Genomic DNA, 21,903 nt, shown 5'->3' with positions numbered 1-21,903 from the left:
GCTCTTCTGGCTCTGTAAGGGGGCCGGCGGCGCGGCTCCGGGACCCATCCAGGCTGAACCTGTGATCGTCCCTCTGGAGCTAATGTCCAGTAGCCAAGAAGCCCAATCCACTCTGCAGTCAGGTGAGTTCGCTTCTTCTCCCCTTAGTCCCACGATGCAGTGAGCCTGTTGCCAGCAGGACTCACTGAAAATAAAAAACCTATTTAAACTTTTACTTCTAAGTAGCTCAGGAGAGCCACCTAGCTTGCACCCTTCTCGTTCGGGCACAAAAATCTAACTGAGGCTTGGAGGAGGGTCATAGGGGAGGAGCCAGTGCACACCAGCTAGTCTAAAGCTTTTACTTTTTGTGCCCAGTCTCCTGCGGAGCCGCTATTCCCCATGGTCCTTACGGAGTTCCCAGCATCCACTAGGACGTCAGAGAAATACAAAGAATATGTTTGAAACATCCTAGTCTAATAATTTTTATAGCAAAAACTCTGGAGTAAAAAGTCTATGATAGAGGCAGTGCCTCCCCTGCTTATATTTTCCGCACATCTCTGATCAAAACTCAAATTACCAGTTTATACTGCTGTACCTGTGTATAATGCCCAGGTGGATCCTTTGGCTCCAACCGTGTGTAAATCTGGCTCTGGTACTAGACCGTGCCTCCTGAGTCATTTAGCTCACTGCATGTGGAGAATGTAATGCAATTCAGCATAAACACTATGCACTGAATAGGCTATGGGAGGAATTCAATTGTGCTGCACAAAAACAAAAACAGGCTTTTACTGCAATTTTTGCCCAATGGTCATTATCACCAATTCAATTGTAGCCTTTTATTGCACGAAAATGTGGTAGTTAACAGGGATTTTCTGCCACCCACCAGTCTACTATAGATGAAAGAAAGACTGCACTGAGATTTAATAAAAATGGCAAATATACCCACTGGTGGCAATAATAACAAAGCATCTGACACATGCAAGTAGCCAAGTGTGACACCAGCAGCCATAAAACAATTTAAGGCTGCAGCTACGAAAATTTTAACCTATTAAAAAACATACAGAACAACGCCTGAAGAAACAAAACAATTTTGGCAGTTTTTTTAATGTCATTTATTTTTCATACAAGTCTCCGCATTTCAAAGGGTTCTTCATTTAGAAGTTCCTAGGTAGAAACGTTTGGGAAAAACACAAGTGTTAGTGCACAGTAAACACCAGGCAATTTAAGGTTTGTACAACAGGTACACAAAACACCCACAATAGAACAGGGAATTTTGCAATCTACACAACACACAGAAATCGACATCCCTGCCAAGTCAGTAGGAGACCGCCTGTTGGTGATAACTGAACAGTTATAGCTCTGGCCAGATTAAACATATGAACCAGTCTGTTGATCAAGTATCGATATCATGAGTTTAATTACATTGTTTATTCGATATGCACAGCAGACCCTATTGTGGTTGTATGAGTGCCTGCACATACCATTCCTATAATCATGTATATCCTCATACTGACAATAACTACATGGAGCAGGAGAAAAGGGGTAAATGTAGCTGTGCAGCCCTTTGCCAAATGAAAACAAAGTGGTAGAAGATAGCCTTCATTCAATACTGGCTTGTGTATTTAAGCAATAATTGGAACCGCAAAATTCCCTTTCAGCTGAAAATCTGCACTAGTGTCTGCAAAAAAAACAACCTTACACTGTAACAAAATTAAACCAATGCCACAGTGACAACAGGTTTGAGACATTTAAAGGCACTACAGTTTAAATTTCAATACAATTTCTTATACAGAAAACAAATGAAGACCAACATGTAATAAAATAAGAAACAATCTTTAAACACATGTTGACTACTGCTGCCTATGTAAGTAGAGCCACAGCATATGACAAAGTTCTGCCAAACTGGTGGCTGTACAGCCTGCTTTGACATGCTGCAACTGACGCCTCTGGTTGCAGAACCATTAGATGCAATGCCCAGTCATACAGTTGTGGTAAGGCGGCTCAGTATGAGCACCCCCTGAATATTACCCAGTGCAGCAGACACTAACACTTGTCATACAGATTATTATTTCCAACTCACGAAAACTGGCCACCCTCTCACGTGTCATCTATCCCAATCTACCCTTGTTCTTGGGCCCTACAAGCAGCTCAATCTTAAAGCATACAATCGGTATAGATCAGTGATGGCTAACCTTGACACTCCAGCTGTTGAACTACACATCCCAGCATGCCCTGCATCAGTTTTAGCATGGCCAAATAGCAAAACTGTAGTAGGGCATGCTGGGATGTGTAGTTCAACAGCTGGAGTGTCAAGGTTAGCCATCACTGGTATAGATGCACAGACTGCACAACATTACAAAGTACACCTTGATATATACTCTATTAGATGACTTTTTAAATAGGTTTGTTTTGTATACAAGGTACAAAAGGAAACACTTTCAAGAGCCATCCTGCACTACAAATGGGAAAGGCCAGTTTACAGAGTACAGTACATATTAAAAACAGATGGTGAGCAACCACAAAGCATTCACAACACACTTAAAACCTACATTTTTAAACTTACTTTGAAACAATGCCATCGTTTTTAGCCAATCTAAGAATGGAGTCATCAGATTCTCCCTGTATAAGTAACAGAACGAAATAGTCACTTGTACAAACTTTAGTCCGACTAAGTACATGAACGTTTAATGGTCCATGCCAGGCAGTAAACAGATTAAGAATGCATTTCTAGTTAAAGCGATCAATACAAAAAAACACTTTACTGACCCGGAAAAAGAAAGTTATGTACTTAAGACTGTAGGGCAATTTAAACATGCTTGGGACAGGCATATGAATATCCTTACAAAGAATTAAGGTTAAAAAAGGGTTGAGATTGCCTAAAGGATAAAATAAAAAAGGGGCAGACTAGATGGGCCAAGTGGTTCTTATCTGCCGTCAAATTCTATGTTTCTATGTTTAAGCAGCAGGATACACATTAACATTCTGTCCAATCTTTCTGGTTGGAACAAAAATCAGGTAATGAATGGGAGCAAACGACGATTGACCATTTGCTACCAAACACTGGAAAACAGACAAAAATGGTCCTTTATACAAATTGGTTAAAATCAGTTTGAGTTAGCCATTTTATCCGAAAAACCATTTTTGTCAGTTTTCCAGATTTTGGGATCAAATGGTTGATTTTCGTTTGGTCAGATATTACCAGATTTTCGTTCCAACAACAATCTTATAGTGTGTAGCAAACTTAAGTGATGTGGTCACAAACTGTTTTTAACTTACCATCCTACGAATGTTGCCGCAAATTGCGTAGGTCCTATTCAGGCCAGTATATCTGCCAGTTGTTTTTTCAAGCTGCAAAAGAAGGTGGAAATCAGCCTCTCCCACCATGCTGTTTGGGGAATGTACAATATACTATCAATTACATTTAAAAAACGAAATTATTACTCCTTGACTTTTATCTATACTCTTAAAATGACAGTGGAGATAATGATAACGTTGAGCACAATAAAGCACTTCATGCTGTTATATTAAGTCTTACTGTGCCGCCATCATCCACAGCTGAGTGTGTATATATATATATATATATATATATATATATATATATATATATATACATATACATATACATATACATATACATATACACACACACACACACACACATACATACATACATACACACACACATACACACACATATATACAAACACTCACTTCTTCCAAAAGAGAAAAAAGAAAAAATAAGAATTTACTCACCGGTAATTCTATTTCTCGTAGTCCGTAGTGGATGCTGGGTACTCCGTAAGGTCCATGGGGAATAGACTGGCTCCGCAGGAGACTGGGCACTCTAAAAGAAAGATTAGGTACTATCTGGTGTGCACTGGCTCCTCCCTCTATGCCCCTCCTCCAGACCTCAGTTAGGGAAACTGCGCCCGGAAGAGCCGACACTACAAGGAAAGGATTTGGAATCCCGGGTAAGACTCATACCAGCCACACCGTACAACTTGTGATAACTATACCCAATTAACAGTATGAAAAACAAATGAGCCTCATTAACAGATGGCTTATAACAAAACCCTTTAGTTAAGCAATAACTATATACACGTATTGCAGAGAGTCCGCACTTGGGACGGGCTCCCAGCATCCACTACGGACTACGAGATATAGAATTACCGGTGAGTAAATTCTTATTTTCTCTGACGTCCTAGGATGCTGGGTACTCCGTAAGGACCATGGGGATTATACCAAAGCTCCCAAACGGGCGGGAGAGTGCGGATGACTCTGCAGCACCGCATGAGCAAACTCAAGGTCCTCCTCAGCCAGGGTATCAAACTTGTAAAATTTTGCAAACGTGTTTGACCCCGACCAGGTAGTAGCTCGGCAAAGTTGTAATGCCGAGACCCCTTGGGCAGGCGCCCAAGAAGAGCCCCCTTCCTCGTGGAATGGGCTTTTACTGATTTAGGATGCGGCAGTCCAGCCGCAAAATGTGCAAGTTGAATTGCGCCACAGATCCAGCGAGCAATAGTCTGCTTAGAAGCAGGAGCACCCAGCTTGTTGGGTGCATGCAGGATAACAGCAAGTCAGTATTTTTGACTCTAGCCGTCCTGGAAACAAATTTTCAGGGCCCGGACTACATCCAGCAACTTGGAGGCCTCCAAGTCCCGAATAGCCGCAGGCAGCACAATAGGTTGGTTCACATGAAACGCTGATACCACCTTAGGGAGAAATTGGGGACGAATCCTCAATTCTGCCCTGTCTCTATGGAAGATCAGATAAGGGCTTTCACATGACAAAGCCGCCAATTCTGACACACGCCTAGCCGAAGCCAAGGCCAAATATATATGACCACTTTCCACGTGAGATACTTCAACTCCACGTTCTGAAGTGGCTCAAAACAATGTGATTTTAGGAAAACCAACACTACGTTGAGATCCCAAGGTGCCACTGGAGGCACAAAAGGGGGCTGAATATGCAGCACTCCCTTAACAACGTCTGAACTTCAGGCAACGTCTTTCCTAGCCTTCAACAGCGTAGAAATCACTTCATCTGGAACGCCCTTTTCCGTTAGGATCCTGCGTTCAACCGCCAAGCCTTCAAACGCAGCCGCGGTAAGTCTTGGAACAGACAGGGCCCCTGCAGTAACAGGTCCGTCTGAGACACAGAGGCCATGGGTCCTCCGAGATCATTTCTTGTAGTTCTGGGTACCAAGTTCTTCTTGGCCAATCCGGAACTACAAGTATAGTTCTTACTCCTCTTACTTACTATCCTCAGTACCTTGGGTATGAGAGGAAGAGGAGGGAACACATAAACCTACTGGTACACCCACGGTGTCACTAGTGCGTCCACAGCTATCGTCTGAGGGTCTCTTGACCTGGCGCAATACTTTTTTAGCTTTTTGTTGAGGCGGGACGCCATCATGTCCACCTGTGGCCGTTCCCAACGGTTCACAATCTGCGTGAAGACTTCTGGATGAAGTCCCCACTCTCCCGGGTGGAGGTCGTGCCTGCTGAGGAAGTCTGCTTCCTAGTTTTCCACACCCGGAATGAACACTGCTGACAGTGTTCGCACGTTACACTCCGCCCATCGGAGAATCCTTGTGGCTTCTGCCAACGCCATCCTGCTTCTTGTGCAGCCTTGTCGGTTTACATGGGCGACAGCCGTGGTGTTGTCTGACTGAATCAGCACCGGCTGGTTTTGAAGCAGGGGTTCTGCTTGCCTTAGGGCATTTATGTGTAGGGAAGTCTCCTGACTCGACCATTGTCCTTGGAAATTTCTTCCCTGAGTGACTGCTCCCCAACCTCGGAGGCTTGCATCCGCGGTCACCAGGACCCAGTCCTGAATGCCGAATCTGCGGCCCTCGAGAAGATGAGTACTCTGCAGCCACCACAGCAAAGACACCCTGGCCCCGGGGACAGGGTGATCAGCTGATGCATCTGAAGATGCGATCCTCACTTGTCTAACAGGTCCCACTGAAAGTTCCTTGCATGGAACCTGCCGAAGGGAATTGCTTCGTAAGAAGCTACCACCTTTTCCAGGACTCGCGTGCAATGATGCACCGACACCTGTTTTGGTTTTAGGAGGTCTCTGACCCGAGATGACAACTCCTTGGCCTTCTCCTCCGGGAGAAACACCTTCTTCTGTTCTGTGTCCAGAAACATGCCCAATATCAGCAGACGCGTCGTAGGAACCAGCTGCGACTTTGGGATATTCAGAATCCAGCCGTGCTGTTGTAGCACTTCCTGAGATAGTGCTACTCCGATCAACGACTGCTCCTTGGACCTCGCCTTTATAAGGAGATCGTCCAAGTACAGGTTAATTATGACTCCCTTCTTTCGAAGGAATATCATCATTTTGGCCATTACCTTGGAACACACCCTCGGTGCCGTGGACAGACCAAACGGCAACGTCTGGAATTGGTAATGGCAGTTCTGTACCACAACCTTGAGGTACTCCTGGTGAGGTGGGTAAATGGGGACATGTAGGTAAGCATCCATGATGTCCAGTGATACCATGTAATCCCCCTCTTCCAGGCTTGCAATAACCGCCCTGAGCGATTCCATTTTGAACTCAAACTTCCTTAGATAAGTGTTCAAGGATTTCAAATTTAGAATGGGTCTCACCGAACCGTCTGGTTTCGGTACCACAACATTGTGGAATAGTAACCCCGTCCCTGTTGAAGGAGGGGAACTTTTATTATCACCTGCTGGAGGTACAGCTTGTGAATTGCCGCCAGTACTACCTCCCTGTCCTGGGGAGTAGTTGGCAAGGCTGATTTGAGGTAACGGCGAGGGGGAGACGCCTCGAATTCCAGCTTGTATCCCTGCGATACCACTTGTAGAACCCAGAGATCCACCTGTGAGCGAACCCACTGGTCGCTGAAGTTCCGGAGACGCGCCCCCACCGCACCTGGCTCCGTCTGTGGAGCCCCAGCGTCATGCGGTGGACTCCGTAGAAGCAGGGGAGGATTTTTGTTCCTGGGAACTGGCTGTCTGGTGCAGCTTTTTCCCCCTCCCCCTGCCTCTGGGCAGAAAGGAAGCACCTTTGATCCGCTTGCCTTTCTGAGGCCTAAAGGATTGTACCTGATAGTACGGTGCTTTCTTAGATTGTGAGGGAGCCTGAGGTAAAAATGTCGATTTTCCAGCTGTTGCTGTGGATACGAGGTCCGAGAGACCATCCCCAAACACTTCCTCACCCTTATAAGGCAAAACCTCCATGTGCCTTTTAGAATCAGCATCACCTGTCCACTGCCGGGTCCATAATACCCTCCTGGCAGAAATGGACATTGCATTAATTCTAGATGCCAGCCGGCAAATATCCCTCTGTGCATCCCTCATATATAAGACAACGTCTTTAATATGCTCTATGGTTAGCAAAATAGTATCCCTGTCGAGGGTATCAATATTATCTGACAGGGTATTAGACCACGCTGCATCAGCACTACACATCCATGCTGAAGCCATTGCAGGTCTCCGTATAGTACCTGAGTGTGTATATACAGACTTCAGGATAGCCTCCTGCTTTCTATCAGCAGGCTCCTTCAAGGCGGCAGTATCCTGAGACGGCAGTGCCACCTTTTTTGACAAGCGTGTGAGCGCCTTATCCACCCTAGGAGATATCTCCCAACGTGACCTATCCTCTGGCAGGAAAGGGTACGCCATCAGTCATTTTTTAGAAATTACCAGTTTCTTATCGGGGGAACTCATTCAACTCATCTGATGGGGGAAAAAACACTGGCTGCTTTTTCTCCCTAAACATAATACCCTTTTTAGTGGTACCTGGGTTAATGTCAGAAATGTGTAACACATTTTTCATTGCCGTAATCATGCAACGGATGCCCCTTGTGGATTGTGTATATGTCTCATCCTCGTCGACACTGGAGTCAGACTCCGTGTCGACATCTGTGTCTGCCATCTGAGGTAGCGGGTGTTTGTGAGCCCCTGATGGTCTTTGAGACGCCTGGGCAAGCACGGGCTGAGAAGCCGGCTGTCCCACGGCTGTTACGTCATCCAGCCTTTTATGTAAGGAGTTGACACTGTCGGTTAATACCTTCCACATATCCATCCACTCTGGTGTCGACCCCGCCTCGACATAAGCCTCCTCATCAAACATGACACACCGCACACACACAGGGAATACTCTGACTGAGGACAGGACCACACAAAGTCCTTTGGGGAGACAGCGAGAGAGTATGCCAGCACACACCACAGCGCTATATAAACAGGGATTTACACTATTACAGAAAGTGATTTTCCCTATAGCAGCTATACAATACAGTTTTGCGCCTAAATTTAGTGCCCCCCCCCTCTTTTTTACCCTTTGAGCCTGGAAACTGCAGGGGAGAGCCTGGGGAGCTGTCTTCTAGCGGAGCTGTGAAGAGAAAATGGCGCCAGTGTGCTGAGGGAGATAGCCCCGCCCCCTTCTCGGCAGGCTTATCCCGCTCTTTTATTAATATTATGGCAGGGGATTTTTGCACATATATAGTTTATTAGACTATATTATGTGCTTTTTGCCAATTTAAGGTACTCTAATTGCAGCCCAGGGCGCCCCCCCCAGCGCCCTGCACCTATCAGTGACTGGAGTATGTGGTGTGCATAGGGAGCAATGGCGCACAGCTGCAGTGCTGTGCGCTACCTTAATGAAGACAGGAGTCTTCAGCCGCCGATTTCCAGGACGTTGTTCTTGCTTCTGGCTCTGCAAGGGGGACGGCGGCACGGCTCCGGGACCGGACGACCGAGGCTGGGCCTGTGTTCGATCCCTCTGGAGCTAATGGTGTCCAGTAGCCTAGAAGCCCAAGCTAGCTGCAAGCAGGTAGGTTCGCTTCTCTCCCCTAAGTCCCTCGTAGCAGTGAGTCTGTTGCCAGCAGTTCTCACTGAAAATAAAAAACCTAACAAATACTTTCTTTACTAGAAGCTCAGGAGAGCCCCTAGTGTGCAACCAGCTCGAGCCGGGCACAGATTCTAACTGAGGTCTGGAGGAGGGGCATAGAGGGAGGAGCCAGTGCACACCAGATAGTACCTAATCTTTCTTTTAGAGTGCCCAGTCTCCTGCGGAGCCCGTCTATTCCCCATGGTCCTTACGGAGTACCCAGCATCCACTAGGACGTCAGAGAAAAATAATTAGCCCAGCACTCACGTTTAGTAGGTGAAAGAAAAAAAGGGTTTTATTCCTGACAAGCCATCTGGATATAATATAACCCACTGCTACAGTTCGCCGGACAGCCGTTTCAACGCTCAATGGTTTTCATCAGGGGCCCCAATATGGTATGGTGGCCCCAATATGCAGAAAAGAGGGTAGTGGAGGCACTCAGTCTTTCACAACGAGGTGAATCAAAGCAAATAGTGCATTTATAGTCAACGTTTCAGGGGACGAACCCCCTTCCTCAGTTGGCAGTGTCCTGAGGAAGGGGGTTCGTCCCCCGAAACGTTGACTATAAATGCACTATTTGCTTTGATTCACCTCGTTGTGAAAGACTCTGAGTGCCGCCACTACATATACACACACACATATACTCGGGGCTCGAAACGGCATCTTATTGGATCACGGATGTCACGCGTAGCCAATAAGTAAAACCCAAAATATCAGAGTAAAACCGAACCCGCTCATCTCAAATACATACATACAGGCTCGGCACTCCTTCCATGTCATCAATAGATACAGAAAAATCGGCGGCACTCACAGACTGAAACAGTTACCTGATTCGAATGTGTATTTGTTATTAAGTAATGATCCTACCAAGGATTACAATGATGAACTGAGAGAGGTTATCAATAATGCTGTGGATTTGCATATAATTACATCATACGCTGCAGGAGCGCTTGTTAATGAGTTCCCGAGGGTTCCTATTTTTAATATGCTCCCTAAATTACGTAAGGATAGATATTTTCCTCCAGGCAGACCATTAGTGTCTGCCACTAATTCTGTCTACAGTGCCGTGTCTCAATTTTTGGATGCTTTTTTGCAACCTGTGGTACAGTGTCAAAAAACGTATTTAAAAGACACTGCAACTTTTCTTAAAAAACTAGCTACACTAAATAATCTTCCTAATGAGTTCTGGTTGTGTACTATTGACGTGGTCAGTCTATACACAAATATCCCCCACCAACATGGAATAGATGCTGTGAGTACTATTACACAACAACCCACTGTACACGGGTCCAGATTTATCTTTCTTTGTTCAGTTATTATCCTTAGTGCTGAATAGAAATTATTTTCTTTTTGATGGTCGATTTTTTAAACAACTGCTTGGCTGCGCGATGGGGACGCCGGTCGCCCCTGCGTATGCCAATTCATTTATGTTCGGGGTGGAGGACAAATTGTTCTTTGGTGATCAGCAGTTTGCCAGGAACATTTGTTTCTTCACCAGATACATAGATGATATGTTTATGATTTGGCAGGGAACAAAGACACAATTTATTGAGATGATGGAATGTGTTAACACCAGAGATGCGAATATTAAATTTACCTATGATATTCAAGCTGACAGTATACATTTTTTGGACGTGGTAGTGAAGCACACCGATGAGGGATTAACATCATATAATAAACCGACAGATTGTAATAGCCTTCTTGCCTTTTCTAGCTTTCACCCACCGTCCCTAAAACGAGGATTGCCTTATTCACAATTTTTAAGGGTCCATAGGATCTGCACTGATCCTATTGATTAAATACAACAGATGGAAGCAATGAAGCTTCGTTTTGTACAACGTGGATATTCAAACACACTACTTGTAGATGCTATGCACAGAGCGATGCTTATGCCCAAATGCCCAGTAGAGACACATAAAACTGAAAACTCAGTCATATGGGTGAATGACTTTAGTACAGCAACCCCCAATATCTCCAGTGTTGCCAAACGCTACTGGCCTATACTACAATGTGATGATGAATTACCTTCGCTTAAATATAAACAAATTTTACCATGCTACAGACGTGGTAGAAATATCAAAGACTTCATTGTACATACTGACATCTCTAGGTTAAGACCACTTGCCGCCACACATTTTCTGTCAAAAAAAACAGGTGTATATAAATGCTTAGGGTGCACGACGTGCACCTATATGGAAACAGGTAACACGTTTGCCCATCCTCACACTGGTAAGAGGATAGTTATTAACCACATTCTGACCTGCACTTCCCGTTATGTGATATATTTCATACGTTGCCCGTGTTGATTATTTTATATAGGGAAAACACGCCAATTCCGGGAATGTATGGCCCAACACCGCAGTGCTATTAGGATGGCACTCGAGGGTAAAGATATAGACCAGCCGGTTGCTAAGCACTTTAGAGACATGAGACACAATTTGGCAACCCTAAAGTATAAAATGATCGACATGGTCCCTGAGGACATTAGGGGGGGCAACCGTGATAAATTACTTTTGCAGAAGGAAGCCAGGTGGATTTATAATCTGAATACGATTTGTCCATCTGGCTTGAATGAATATCTGTCGTTCTCTAGCTTCAGCTAGCACTTGATGACATAGTACATGGAATGTGAAATGATTATGTATTTTTTCTGAATTGTTCTGACACTTTGTACTGGATTAGAACTGTAGGTTGATTACTCTAGCTATACTGCTGTCTACTCACCATGGTGATAGTTAATTAGTTTGACTAAGACACCAGTGTGTTACCGGAGGCGGGATCGTACTGCCGGCTGACGTCACCGGATGTTCGTTAATTCATTGGTGAAGGTGATTGGCACTTGTTACCTGTCTATGTATTTAAGATTGCAATGTCTGTTATTTGTTATTCCTGACGAAGGTTATTAAAACCGAAACGTTGAAGCAAGTAAGCCTACTGTTTCAGTCTGAGTGCCGCTGATTTTTATATATATATATAGATATATCTCCAAGCAATGGTAGCACTCACATCTTCATGATATGCAAACACTGGGGTGTCCACTCAAATACCAAGGTATCCAAATTGTATAGAAAATTCAGAGGGGGGACTCTCCAGATTCTTTATAAATATATCAATTCATTTTATTTGTAGTATACGTTACATATTTCAGCGTGATAGCAAGGAAAAACCTTGCTATCACGCTGAAATATGTAACGTATGCTACAAATAAAATGAATTGATATATTTATAAAGAATCTGGAGAGTGCCCCCTCTGAATTTTCTATATCTATCTATCATATATATATATATATATATATATATATATATATATATATATATATATATATATATACACACATACATACATACACACTTTTTTCTCTGACGTCCTAAGTGGATGCTGGGACTCCGTAAGGACCATGGGTATTAGCGGCTCTGCAGGAGACTGGGCACAACTAAAGAAAGCTTTAGGACTACCTGGTGTGCACTGGCTCCTCCCACTAAGACCCTCCTCCAGACCTCAGTTAGAATCTTGTGCCCGGCTGAGCTGGATGCACACTAGGGGCTCTCCTGAGCTCCTAGAAAGTAAGTATATTTTAGGTTTTTTATTTTACAGTGAGATCTGCTGGCAACAGACTCACTGCAGCGAGGGACTAAGGGGAGAAGAAGCAAACCTACCTAACTGGTGGTAGCTTGGGCTTCTTAGGCTACTGGACACCATTAGCTCCAGAAGGATCGACCGCATGGAACCGGCCATTGATGTTCGGTCCCGGAGCCGTGCCGCCGGCTCCCTTACAGAGCCAGAAGCAAGAAGTGTTCCGGAAAATCGGCGGTAGAAGACTTCAGTCTTCACCAAGGTAGCGCACAGCACTGCAGCTGTGTGCCATTGCTCCTCATGCACACCTCACACTCCGGTCACTGATGGGTGCAGGGCGCTGGGGGCGCCCTGAGCAGCAATATAAACACCTTGCCTGGCAAAATCACAATATATAAAAAAGCGTGAGAAAAGTCTGCAAAAAAGGGGCGGAGCTATCTCCCTCAGCACACTGGCGCCATTTTCTCTTCACAGTGCAGCTGGAAGACAGCTCCCCAGGCTCTCCCCTGTAGTTCTCAGGCTCAAAGGGTTAAAAAGAGAGGGGGGGCACTAAATTTAGGCGCAATATTGTTTATACAAGCAGCTATTGGGGGAAAAAATCACTCAGTTATAGTGTTAATCCCTGCATTATATAGCGCTCGTGTGTGCTGGCATACTCTCTCTCTCCCCAAAGGACTTTGTGGGGTCCTGTCCTCAGTCAGAGCATTCCCTGTGTGTGTGCTGTGTGTCGGTACGGCTGTGTAAACATGTGGGATGAGGAAGGTTACGTGGAGGTGGAGCAAAGGCCGATAAATGGGATGTCGACCCTGTGGGGCCGACACCAGAGTGGATGGATAGGTGGAAGGTATTAACCGACAATGTCAACTCCTTACATAGAAGGCTGGATGACGTAAAACAGCTGTGGGACAGCCAGCTTCTCAGCCCGCGCCTGCCCAGGCGTCTCAAAGGCCATCAGGGGCTCAAAAAAGCGCCCGTTACCTCAGATGGCAGACACAGATGTCGACACGGAGTCTGACTCCAGTGTCGACGAGGTTGAGACATATACACAATCCACTAGGAACATCCGTTACATGATCTCGGCAATGAAAAATGTGTTACACATTTCTGACATGAACCCAAGTACCACATAAAAGGGGTTTTATTTTTGGGGAGAAAAAGCAGCCAGTGTTTTGTTCCCCCATCAGATGAATGAATGAAGTGTGTAAAGTAGCGTGGGTTCCCCCGATAAGAAACTGGTAATTTCTAAAAAGTTACTGATGGCGTACCCTTTCCCGCCAGAGGATAGGTCACGTTGGGAGATATCCCTTAGGGTGGGATAAGGCGCTCACACGTTTGTCAAAAAAGGTGGCACTGCCGTCTTAGGATACGGCCACCTTGAAGGAGCCTGCTGATAAAAAGCAGGAGGCTATCCTGAAGTCTGTATATACACACTGTCTGAGACCTGCAATTGCCTCAGCATAAATAGTGCTGCTGCAGCGTGGTCTGATACCCAGTCAGATAATATCAATACTCTAAGACAGGGATAATAGTTTGCTAACAGAGCATATTAAAGACGTCGTCTTAGATATAAAGGATGCACAGAGGGATATTTGCCGGCTGGCATCCAGAATTAATGCAATGTCCATTCTGCCAGGAGGGTATTAGAAACCCGGCAGTGGACAGGTGATGCTGCCTATAAAAGGCACATGGAGATTCTGCCTTATAAGGGTGAGGAATTGTTTGGGGATGGTCTCTGGGACCTCGTATCCACAGCAACAGCTGGGAAGAAAAATTTTTACCTCAGGTTTCCTCACAGCCTAAGAAAAGCACTGTATTTTCAGGTACAGTCCTTTCGGCTTCAGAAAAGCAAGCGGGTCAAAGGCGCTTCCTTTCTGCACAGAGACAAGGGAAGAAGGAAAAAGCTGCACCAGCAGCCAGTTCCCAGGATCAAAAATCTTCCCCCGCTTCCTCTGAGTCCACCGCATGACGTTGGGGCTCCACAGGTGGAGACAGGTGCGGTAGGGGCGCGTCTCGGGAACTTCAGGGACCAGTGGGCTTGCCCACAGGTGGATCCCTAGGTTCTGCAAATAGTATCACAGGGATACAGGCTGGAGTTCGAGGCGACTCCCCCTCGCCGTTACCTCACATCAGCCTTGCCTGCTGCCCTCGGAGAAAGGTAGTACTGGTGGCAATTCACAAGCTGTACTTCCAGCAGGTGAAATCAAGGTACCCCTCCTTCAACACGGCCGGGGTTACTATTCCAAAATGTTGTGGTACCGAAACCAGATGGTTCGGTGAGACCCATTCTAAAATTGAAAGCCTTGAACACTTATATACGAAGGTTCAAGTTCAAAATGGAATCGCTCAGGGCGATTATTGCAAGCCTGGAGAATTTCATGATATCGCTGGACATCAAGGATGCTTACCTGCATGTCCCTATTTACCCTCTTCACCAGGAGTACCTCAAAATTGTGGTACAGGATTGTCATTACCAATTCCAGACGTTGCCGTTGGTCTGTCCCCGGCACCGAGGTATTTACCAAGGTAATGGCCGAAATAATTATCCCGTACTTGGACGATCTCCTTATAAAGGCGAGGTCCAGGGAGCAGTTGTTCGGCGGAGTAGCACTATCTCGGGAAGTGCTACAACAGCACGGCTGGATTCTGAATAGTCCAAAGTCGCAGCTGGTTCCTACGACGCGTCTACTGTTCCTGGGTATGGTTCTGGACACAGAACAGGATAAAAAGGGTTTCTCCCGAAAGAGAAGTCCAAGGAGTTGTCGTCTCTAGACAGAGACCTCCTAATACGTATACAGGTGTCGGTGCATCAATGCACGCGAGCCCTGGGAAGGATGGTAGCTTCTTACGAAGAAATTCCATTCGCCAGGTCCCATGCAAGGATTTTCCAGTGGGATCTGTTGGACAAGTGGTCCGGGTCGCATCTTCAGATGCATCGGCGGATAACCCTGTCTCCAAGGGCCAGGGTGTCGCTGTTGTGGTGGCTGCAGAGTACTCATCTTCTAGGGGGCCGCAGATTCGGCATACAGGACTGGGTCCTGGTGACCACGGAGCCAGCCTTCGAGGCTGGGGGGCAGTCACACAGGGAAGAAACTTCCAAGGCTATGGAAAAGTCAGGAGACTTCCCTACACATAAATATTCTGGAACTAAGGGCCATTCACAATGCCCTAAGTCAGGCTAGACGCCTGCTTCAACACCGGACGGTGCTGATCCAGTCAGACAACATCACGGCGGTCGCTCATGTAAACCGACAGGGCAGCACAAGAAGCAGGATGGCGATGGCAGAAGCCACAAGGATTCTCCGATGGGCGGAAAATCATGTGTTGGCACTGTCAGCAGTGTTCATTCCCGGAGTGGACAACTGAGAAGCAGACTCTCTCAGAAGACACGACCTCCACCCGGGAGAGTGGGGACTTCATCCAGAAGTTTTCCAAATGATTGTACACCGTTGGGAAAGGCCACAGGTGGACATGATGGCGTCCCGCCTCAACAAAAAGCTACAAAGATATTGCGCCAGGTCAAGGGACCCTCAGGCGATAGCTGTGGACGCTCTGGTAACACCGTGGGTGTACCAGTCGGTGTATGTGTTCCCTTCTCTGCCTCTCTTACCCAGGGTAATGAGAATAATAAGAAGGAGAGGAGTAAGAACTATACTCATTGTTCCGGGTTGGCCAAGAAGAGCTTGGTAACCAGAACTCCAAGAAATGATCTCAGAGGACCCATGGCCTCTGACCGCTCAGACAGGACCTGCGACAGCAGGGGGCCTGTCTGTTCCAAGACGTACCGCGGCTGCATTTGACGGCATGACTGTTGAACGCCGGATCCTGAAGGAAAAGGGCATTCCGGAGGAAGTTATCCCTACGCTATTTAAAGCTAGGAAAGAAGTGAACGCAAACCATTATCACCGCATATGGTGGAAATATGTTGCGTGCTGTGAGGCCAGGAAGGCCCCAAAGGAGAAATTTCAGCTAGGTCGATTTCTGCACTTCCTACAGTCAGAGGTGACTATGGGCCTAAAATTGGGTTCCATGAAGGTCCAGATTTCGGCTCTATCGATTTTCTTCCAAAATAGAACGGGCTTCACTGCCTGAAGTTCTGACTTTTGTTAAGGGAGTGCTGCATAGTCAGCCCCCGTTTGTGCCTCAAGTGGCACCGTGGGATCTCAACGTGGTGTTGGTTTTCCTGAAGTCGCATTGGGTTAAGCCACTTAAATCCGTGGAGCTACAATACCTCACGTGGAAAGTGGTCATGCTGTGGGCCGTGGCGTCGGCCAGGCGTGTATCAGAATTGGCGGCTTTGTCATACAAAAGCCCTTATCTGTATTTTATATGGATAAGGCGGAATTGAGGACTCATTCCCAATTCCTTCCTAAGGTGGTATCAGTTTTTCATGTGAACCAACCTATTGTGGTGCCTGCGGCTACTTGGGACTTGGAGAATTCCAAGTTACTGGACGTAGTCAGGGCCCTGAAAAGTATATGTTTCCAGGACGGCTGGAGTCCGGAAAACTGACTCGCTATTTCTCCTGTATGCACCCAACAAGCTGGGTGCTTCTGCTTCTAAGCAGACTATTGCTCGCTGGATCTGTAGCACGATTCAACTTGCACATGCTGCGGCTGGACTGCCGCACCCTAAATCTGTAAAAGCCCATTCCACGAGGAAAGTGGGCTCTTCTTGGGCGGCTGCCCGAGGGGTCTCGGCTTTACAACTTTGCCGAGCTGTTACTTGGTCGGGTTCAAACATTTTAGCAACAGTCTACAAGTTTGATACCCTGGCTGAGGAGGACCTAGAGTTTGCTCATTCGGTGCTGCAGAGTCATCTGCACTCTCCCGCCCGTTTGGGAGCTTTGGTATAATCCCCATGGTCCTTACGGAGTCCCAGCATCCACTTAGGACGTCAGAGAAAATAAGATTTTACTCACCAGTAAATCTATTTCTCGTAGTCCGTAGTGGATGCTGGGCGCCCATCCCAAGTGCGGATTGTCTGCAATACTTGTTTATAGTTATTGCCTAACTAAAGGGTTATTGTTGAGCCATCTGTTGAGAGGCTCAGTTATATTTCATACTGTTAACTGGGTATAGTATCACGAGATATACGGTGTGATTGGTGTGACTGGTATGAGTCTTACCCGGGATTCAAAATCCTTCCTATTTGTGTCAGCTCTTCCGGGCACAGTATCCTAACTGAGGTCTGGAGGAGGGTCTTAGTGGGAGGAGCCAGTGCACACCAGGTAGTCCTAAAGCTTTCTTTAGTTGTGCCCAGTCTCCTGCGGAGCTGCTAATCCCCATGGTCCTTACGGAGTCCCAGCATCCACTACGGACTACGAGAAATAGATTTACCAGTGAGTAAAATCGTATTTTTTTTTTATAACACAGCAGGACATGGCACAGCCACATATGACGCCGCAATGGGTGCCCTCGCAGGGAAAAGGTAGGTATACGGCAAGAGGTGCGGCACTCCAATAATGAGCGCGTTACAAGGAGGCAGATGGTGCAACGTTTCAATACCCTTTAATTTCACTGTATTTTCATTTGCGCTGATGAAAATGCCGTGAAATTAAAGGGCATTGAAACATTGCACCATCTGCCTCCTTGTAACGCTGTCATTATTGAAGTGCCGCACCTTTTGCTATATACAAATATATTTTTTCAATTAGAAACACCAACTTGCGGGTATCATGTCACCACTGCAATGTTCAATCTATGTGAAGTGCATACAAGTGCGAAAACCACCATAAACACCAAAAAGTAGCACATAAGATAGCAGGTGACGATAATGAACGTGTAAGCCACTGGGGGATATTAAAATGTTTGAAAAGTCAGTTGGGCGTCTGTTTTTTCCTATCTAATAGACAGGAAAACAACACCCAACCGACTTTTCAAACATTTGATTTCCCCCCACTGTGTCTATAAGACAAATATGAGGCTGTTATAAGGTGTTACAGCTTTGCATTTTACAACTTTATTAATGAATGACAGCAAGCTTGTTTAAGCCACTCCCATCTACAAGTTCAAAAACCATGAGTCAATACAACATACACACACTTCATCATTAAAACCATCTACAGTATATCCTTTTGAGAGAATATGACATAACAAATGAAGAGTCTTTATGGACCATATTCTATTTAAATCATTAGGAGGGGTGTACTAAAAGTACTGCACTATAGCCCGAGAGCGTTGCATTAATAAAACAGATGATTTTAAATAGCAGGGGTGAAGTAAAAGCTGTGATTTCTCCCATTCAAATGTGTGTTCCCTTAACCCAATTATCTAATAGCAAAAAGTCACGGAAGTGGGAAACAGTTGTGGGGCTTAGTTGACCGCTAATTGTATTTGCCATTGGGAATCCTCATCTTCACGGAATAAAGCTTCAAAATAAATTCCTGACGATACTTAGGGTGTTCAGTTTAAGAGCACAATTACCTCTGCAAAATTCATCTGAATGGAAGCGTGGTCCTTCGCTCCAATAATTCTGTTGCTAGCAGAACTGCAAATACACAGAAACAAAGATTCTCTCAAATGTCATTACACACACAATTATGATACTGCTTAAACTTTTGATGCTAAATATATTGGCGGACGTCTCCGAACTGGAACAAAGGGGAACTACACTTACAATAATTAAAATCTTCAACATATTTTCAACACATTTCATAATAGAGCGAATATACCTCAATACCTTTCCTAATAACCTTATAGCTTCATATTGGTAAGAATGAGGTGCCAAGGAATTTAGATTTCAAAAACTGCAGACCTTCATTATGTAGTGGTATGGAAAGGATACCAAAATTAAAGCAGCAATCATTCTGCTTGCCAGCATACAAAACTTTTAAGTGCAGAAAATATTTCCTTTGCTTCCTGCTCACTTGATTCTACCCCTTACAAACCAGCTGCGCTCTTCTACTGGGTTAAGAACAGCAGTCACACCTATAACAGATGTGCAATTAAACCAGTACTGGAAAACTATTTGGATGTATTTTCTGAAGCAGCACAAGTTCATTTACAGACAATAGCCAGTAACACAAGAATAGCTAGCGATTACAGGAAAAAAAGGAAGAAAAAAAAAATCTTACCATTTGCGGGGGACGTACAAGTCCACAAATTCACCGGCATCGTTCTGCATTTTGCGGCTTGGATGTCGTCACACGGACCTGCTGTCAGGATGAGATCATAAATAGGGATTCCTACATACACATACTGCTGCAACAGATTTACTGTCTACAGAACACACACCAAGTTCAGCCACTCGATTTACACAGAGGGGTAATGCACTTTATTTACACTGGCTGCTCAGTGAGCCCCCTGCTGCCCCCATACCTGCTGGGTAACAGCCCTGTACCCATATACATATATGATTAGTTCCTTATCACGTGCAGACGCGTGAGAGCGGCCAGACCGGACACTGCAGCAGCAGGAGAAGACATACAGGGGCCTCGCCGGGTACAAGGAACAGTGTGAGTGATTCATGCGGCCTATGCCGGAGTGTCCCGACACGTGTCCCCGCAGTGCCGCCACTACTAGTGGCTACATCTGATCCGCCGTTGCTCAATTAGAGCACAGGCGCACCATACTCACTCCGGGGCACGGCGCAGGCGGAGTGGACATGCCTAGGCCGGCTCCGGAGTTCCCGTGGTCGCTTAGCACCAGCGCTCACCTCCTGCTCGCAATAATGGCTGACACAAAAGAGAGGGAAGCACCGCCCCGGAAGACCTGATGTCACCGCCGCTGCTAGGAACACTTCCGGGGCAAAGCGCTCAGTGGAGACAAGGAAAAACAAACGCATTTCCATGGTAACAGAATCCTCGCAGGGTGCGGACGGTAGAGGCCGCTGTACTCTACGTCAGGATGTTATAGCAGCCATTTTGGTGAAGCCAGGGCGCCGATAAATAAGCAATGAGGGGAACTCTTCAGGATAATGGCTCCGTTCTCAAAAAACACCATCACAGTTGTCTGCACTGGAGACATCCATTAGAAACATCTGTAAATTGCAAGCCCTAAAATAATCCTGAATTATCTAGTACAGCATGAGCATGCTTCAGTGCTGGCAGATCAGTGCTGGACTCATGGAGGGAGTTATTCAGCTGCAGTGATTGTGCAGTGTATCTGGGGGAGGCAGCTGCTTATTCACTGATTGTTCATAAAATATTAACATAGATTCACTGTTATGTTGATATATTATTAATAACCACTTATTGCATACTAGTTACAGAATATGCACATTACTTCTGGCTGAGGAGAGAAAGCTTAACAGCCATGAAACACATCATTCAGTCTGTAACTAAACCAAATAAAAATTTTATTTTTTATTTTGCATACTTTGCTAATTGGATGATTTTAGGTGGGCTTGGATTTATTATATTATCCACTATCTAGCCTGCAGGGAGTTTGCCACCCACAATCACATTGAGCAGGAACAGTGAGTTGAGAACACTGTACCACAGGGGCTCCACCTCCTGCAGGCTTATGCTGCATGAATCAGATCCATTCACTGAATCTACACAGTGTACCACTGTCTCAACTCACTGGCAGACGATGAATCATGATTCATGAAATGGATCAGGCACAGCACTCACTGACTGACTGATTGACTGACTGGTGAGTCGTGACTGCTCCCTCCCCTCTCCCACTGGGTGTCACCTGGTATAGCCTCTGGCCAATCACAGCTAAAGACACTCAGCAGAAGACACTGACTGAAGGACACACTGAGTTTCCTCCCTCTGGCTGAGAGAGGCTGCTGCTGCAGCTGTCTCGACTCATTACACAGTGAGTGACTCGAATCATTCACACTTCCTGATGATTCGAGTCACTGTGTTGAGACAGTGAGTCAGTAGCCATCTCTACATGCTTGCCTACCTGACCCTCTCCATGAGGGAGAAAATAAGAATTTACTTACCGATAATTCTATTTCTCGGAGTCCGTAGTGGATGCTGGGGTTCCTGAAAGGACCATGGGGAATAGCGGCTCCGCAGGAGACAGGGCACAAAAAGTAAAGCTTTAGGATCAGGTGGTGTGCACTGGCTCCTCCCCCCATGACCCTCCTCCAAGCCTCAGTTAGGTACTGTGCCCGGACGAGCGTACACAATAAGGAAGGATTTATGAATCCCGGGTAAGACTCATACCAGCCACACCAATCACACTGTACAACCTGTGATCTGAACCCAGTTAACAGTATGATAACAGCGGAGCCTCTGAAAAGATGGCTCACAACAATAATAACCCGATTTTTGTAACTATGTACAAGTAATGCAGATAATCCGCACTTGGGATGGGCGCCCAGCATCCACTACGGACTCCGAGAAATAGAATTATCGGTAAGTAAATTCTTATTTTCTCTATCGTCCTAGTGGATGCTGGGGTTCCTGAAAGGACCATGGGGATTATACCAAAGCTCCCAAACGGGCGGGAGAGTGCGGATGACTCTGCAGCACCGAATGAGAGAACTCCAGGTCCTCCTTAGCCAGGGTATCAAATTTGTAGGATTTTACAAAC

General features: G+C 45.9%; 1 protein-coding gene across 2 annotated transcripts; it reads right to left on the bottom strand.

The window, feature by feature from the left end:
- Positions 1 to 1,064: 1,064 nt before the first annotated feature.
- On the bottom strand, positions 1,065 to 20,174 carry RPS21 (ribosomal protein S21). 2 transcript variants are annotated; one of them, XM_063959299.1, is made up of 6 exons: positions 20,069 to 20,174; positions 19,488 to 19,568; positions 18,838 to 18,901; positions 3,256 to 3,327; positions 2,543 to 2,598; positions 1,065 to 1,143 (listed from the first exon to the last, which is right to left on the bottom strand). In XM_063959299.1, exons 2-6 carry the CDS (start codon positions 19,535 to 19,537, stop codon positions 1,134 to 1,136), a joined length of 252 nt encoding a protein of 83 aa, XP_063815369.1. In that variant the 5' UTR covers positions 19,538 to 19,568; positions 20,069 to 20,174; the 3' UTR covers positions 1,065 to 1,133. The 2 variants fall into 2 exon arrangements, with proteins under 2 accessions (XP_063815369.1, XP_063815370.1); XM_063959300.1 differs by having other exon boundaries at positions 19,488 to 19,565; positions 20,069 to 20,172.
- Positions 20,175 to 21,903: the final 1,729 nt, after the last annotated feature.

Source organism: Pseudophryne corroboree, chromosome 3 (genome assembly GCF_028390025.1).
Source record: "Pseudophryne corroboree isolate aPseCor3 chromosome 3, aPseCor3.hap2, whole genome shotgun sequence".
NCBI classification, from domain to species: domain Eukaryota; kingdom Metazoa; phylum Chordata; class Amphibia; order Anura; family Myobatrachidae; genus Pseudophryne; species Pseudophryne corroboree.
The sequence above is the reverse complement of the archived record's forward strand: the minus strand, read 5'-3'. Positions and strand labels throughout refer to the sequence as shown.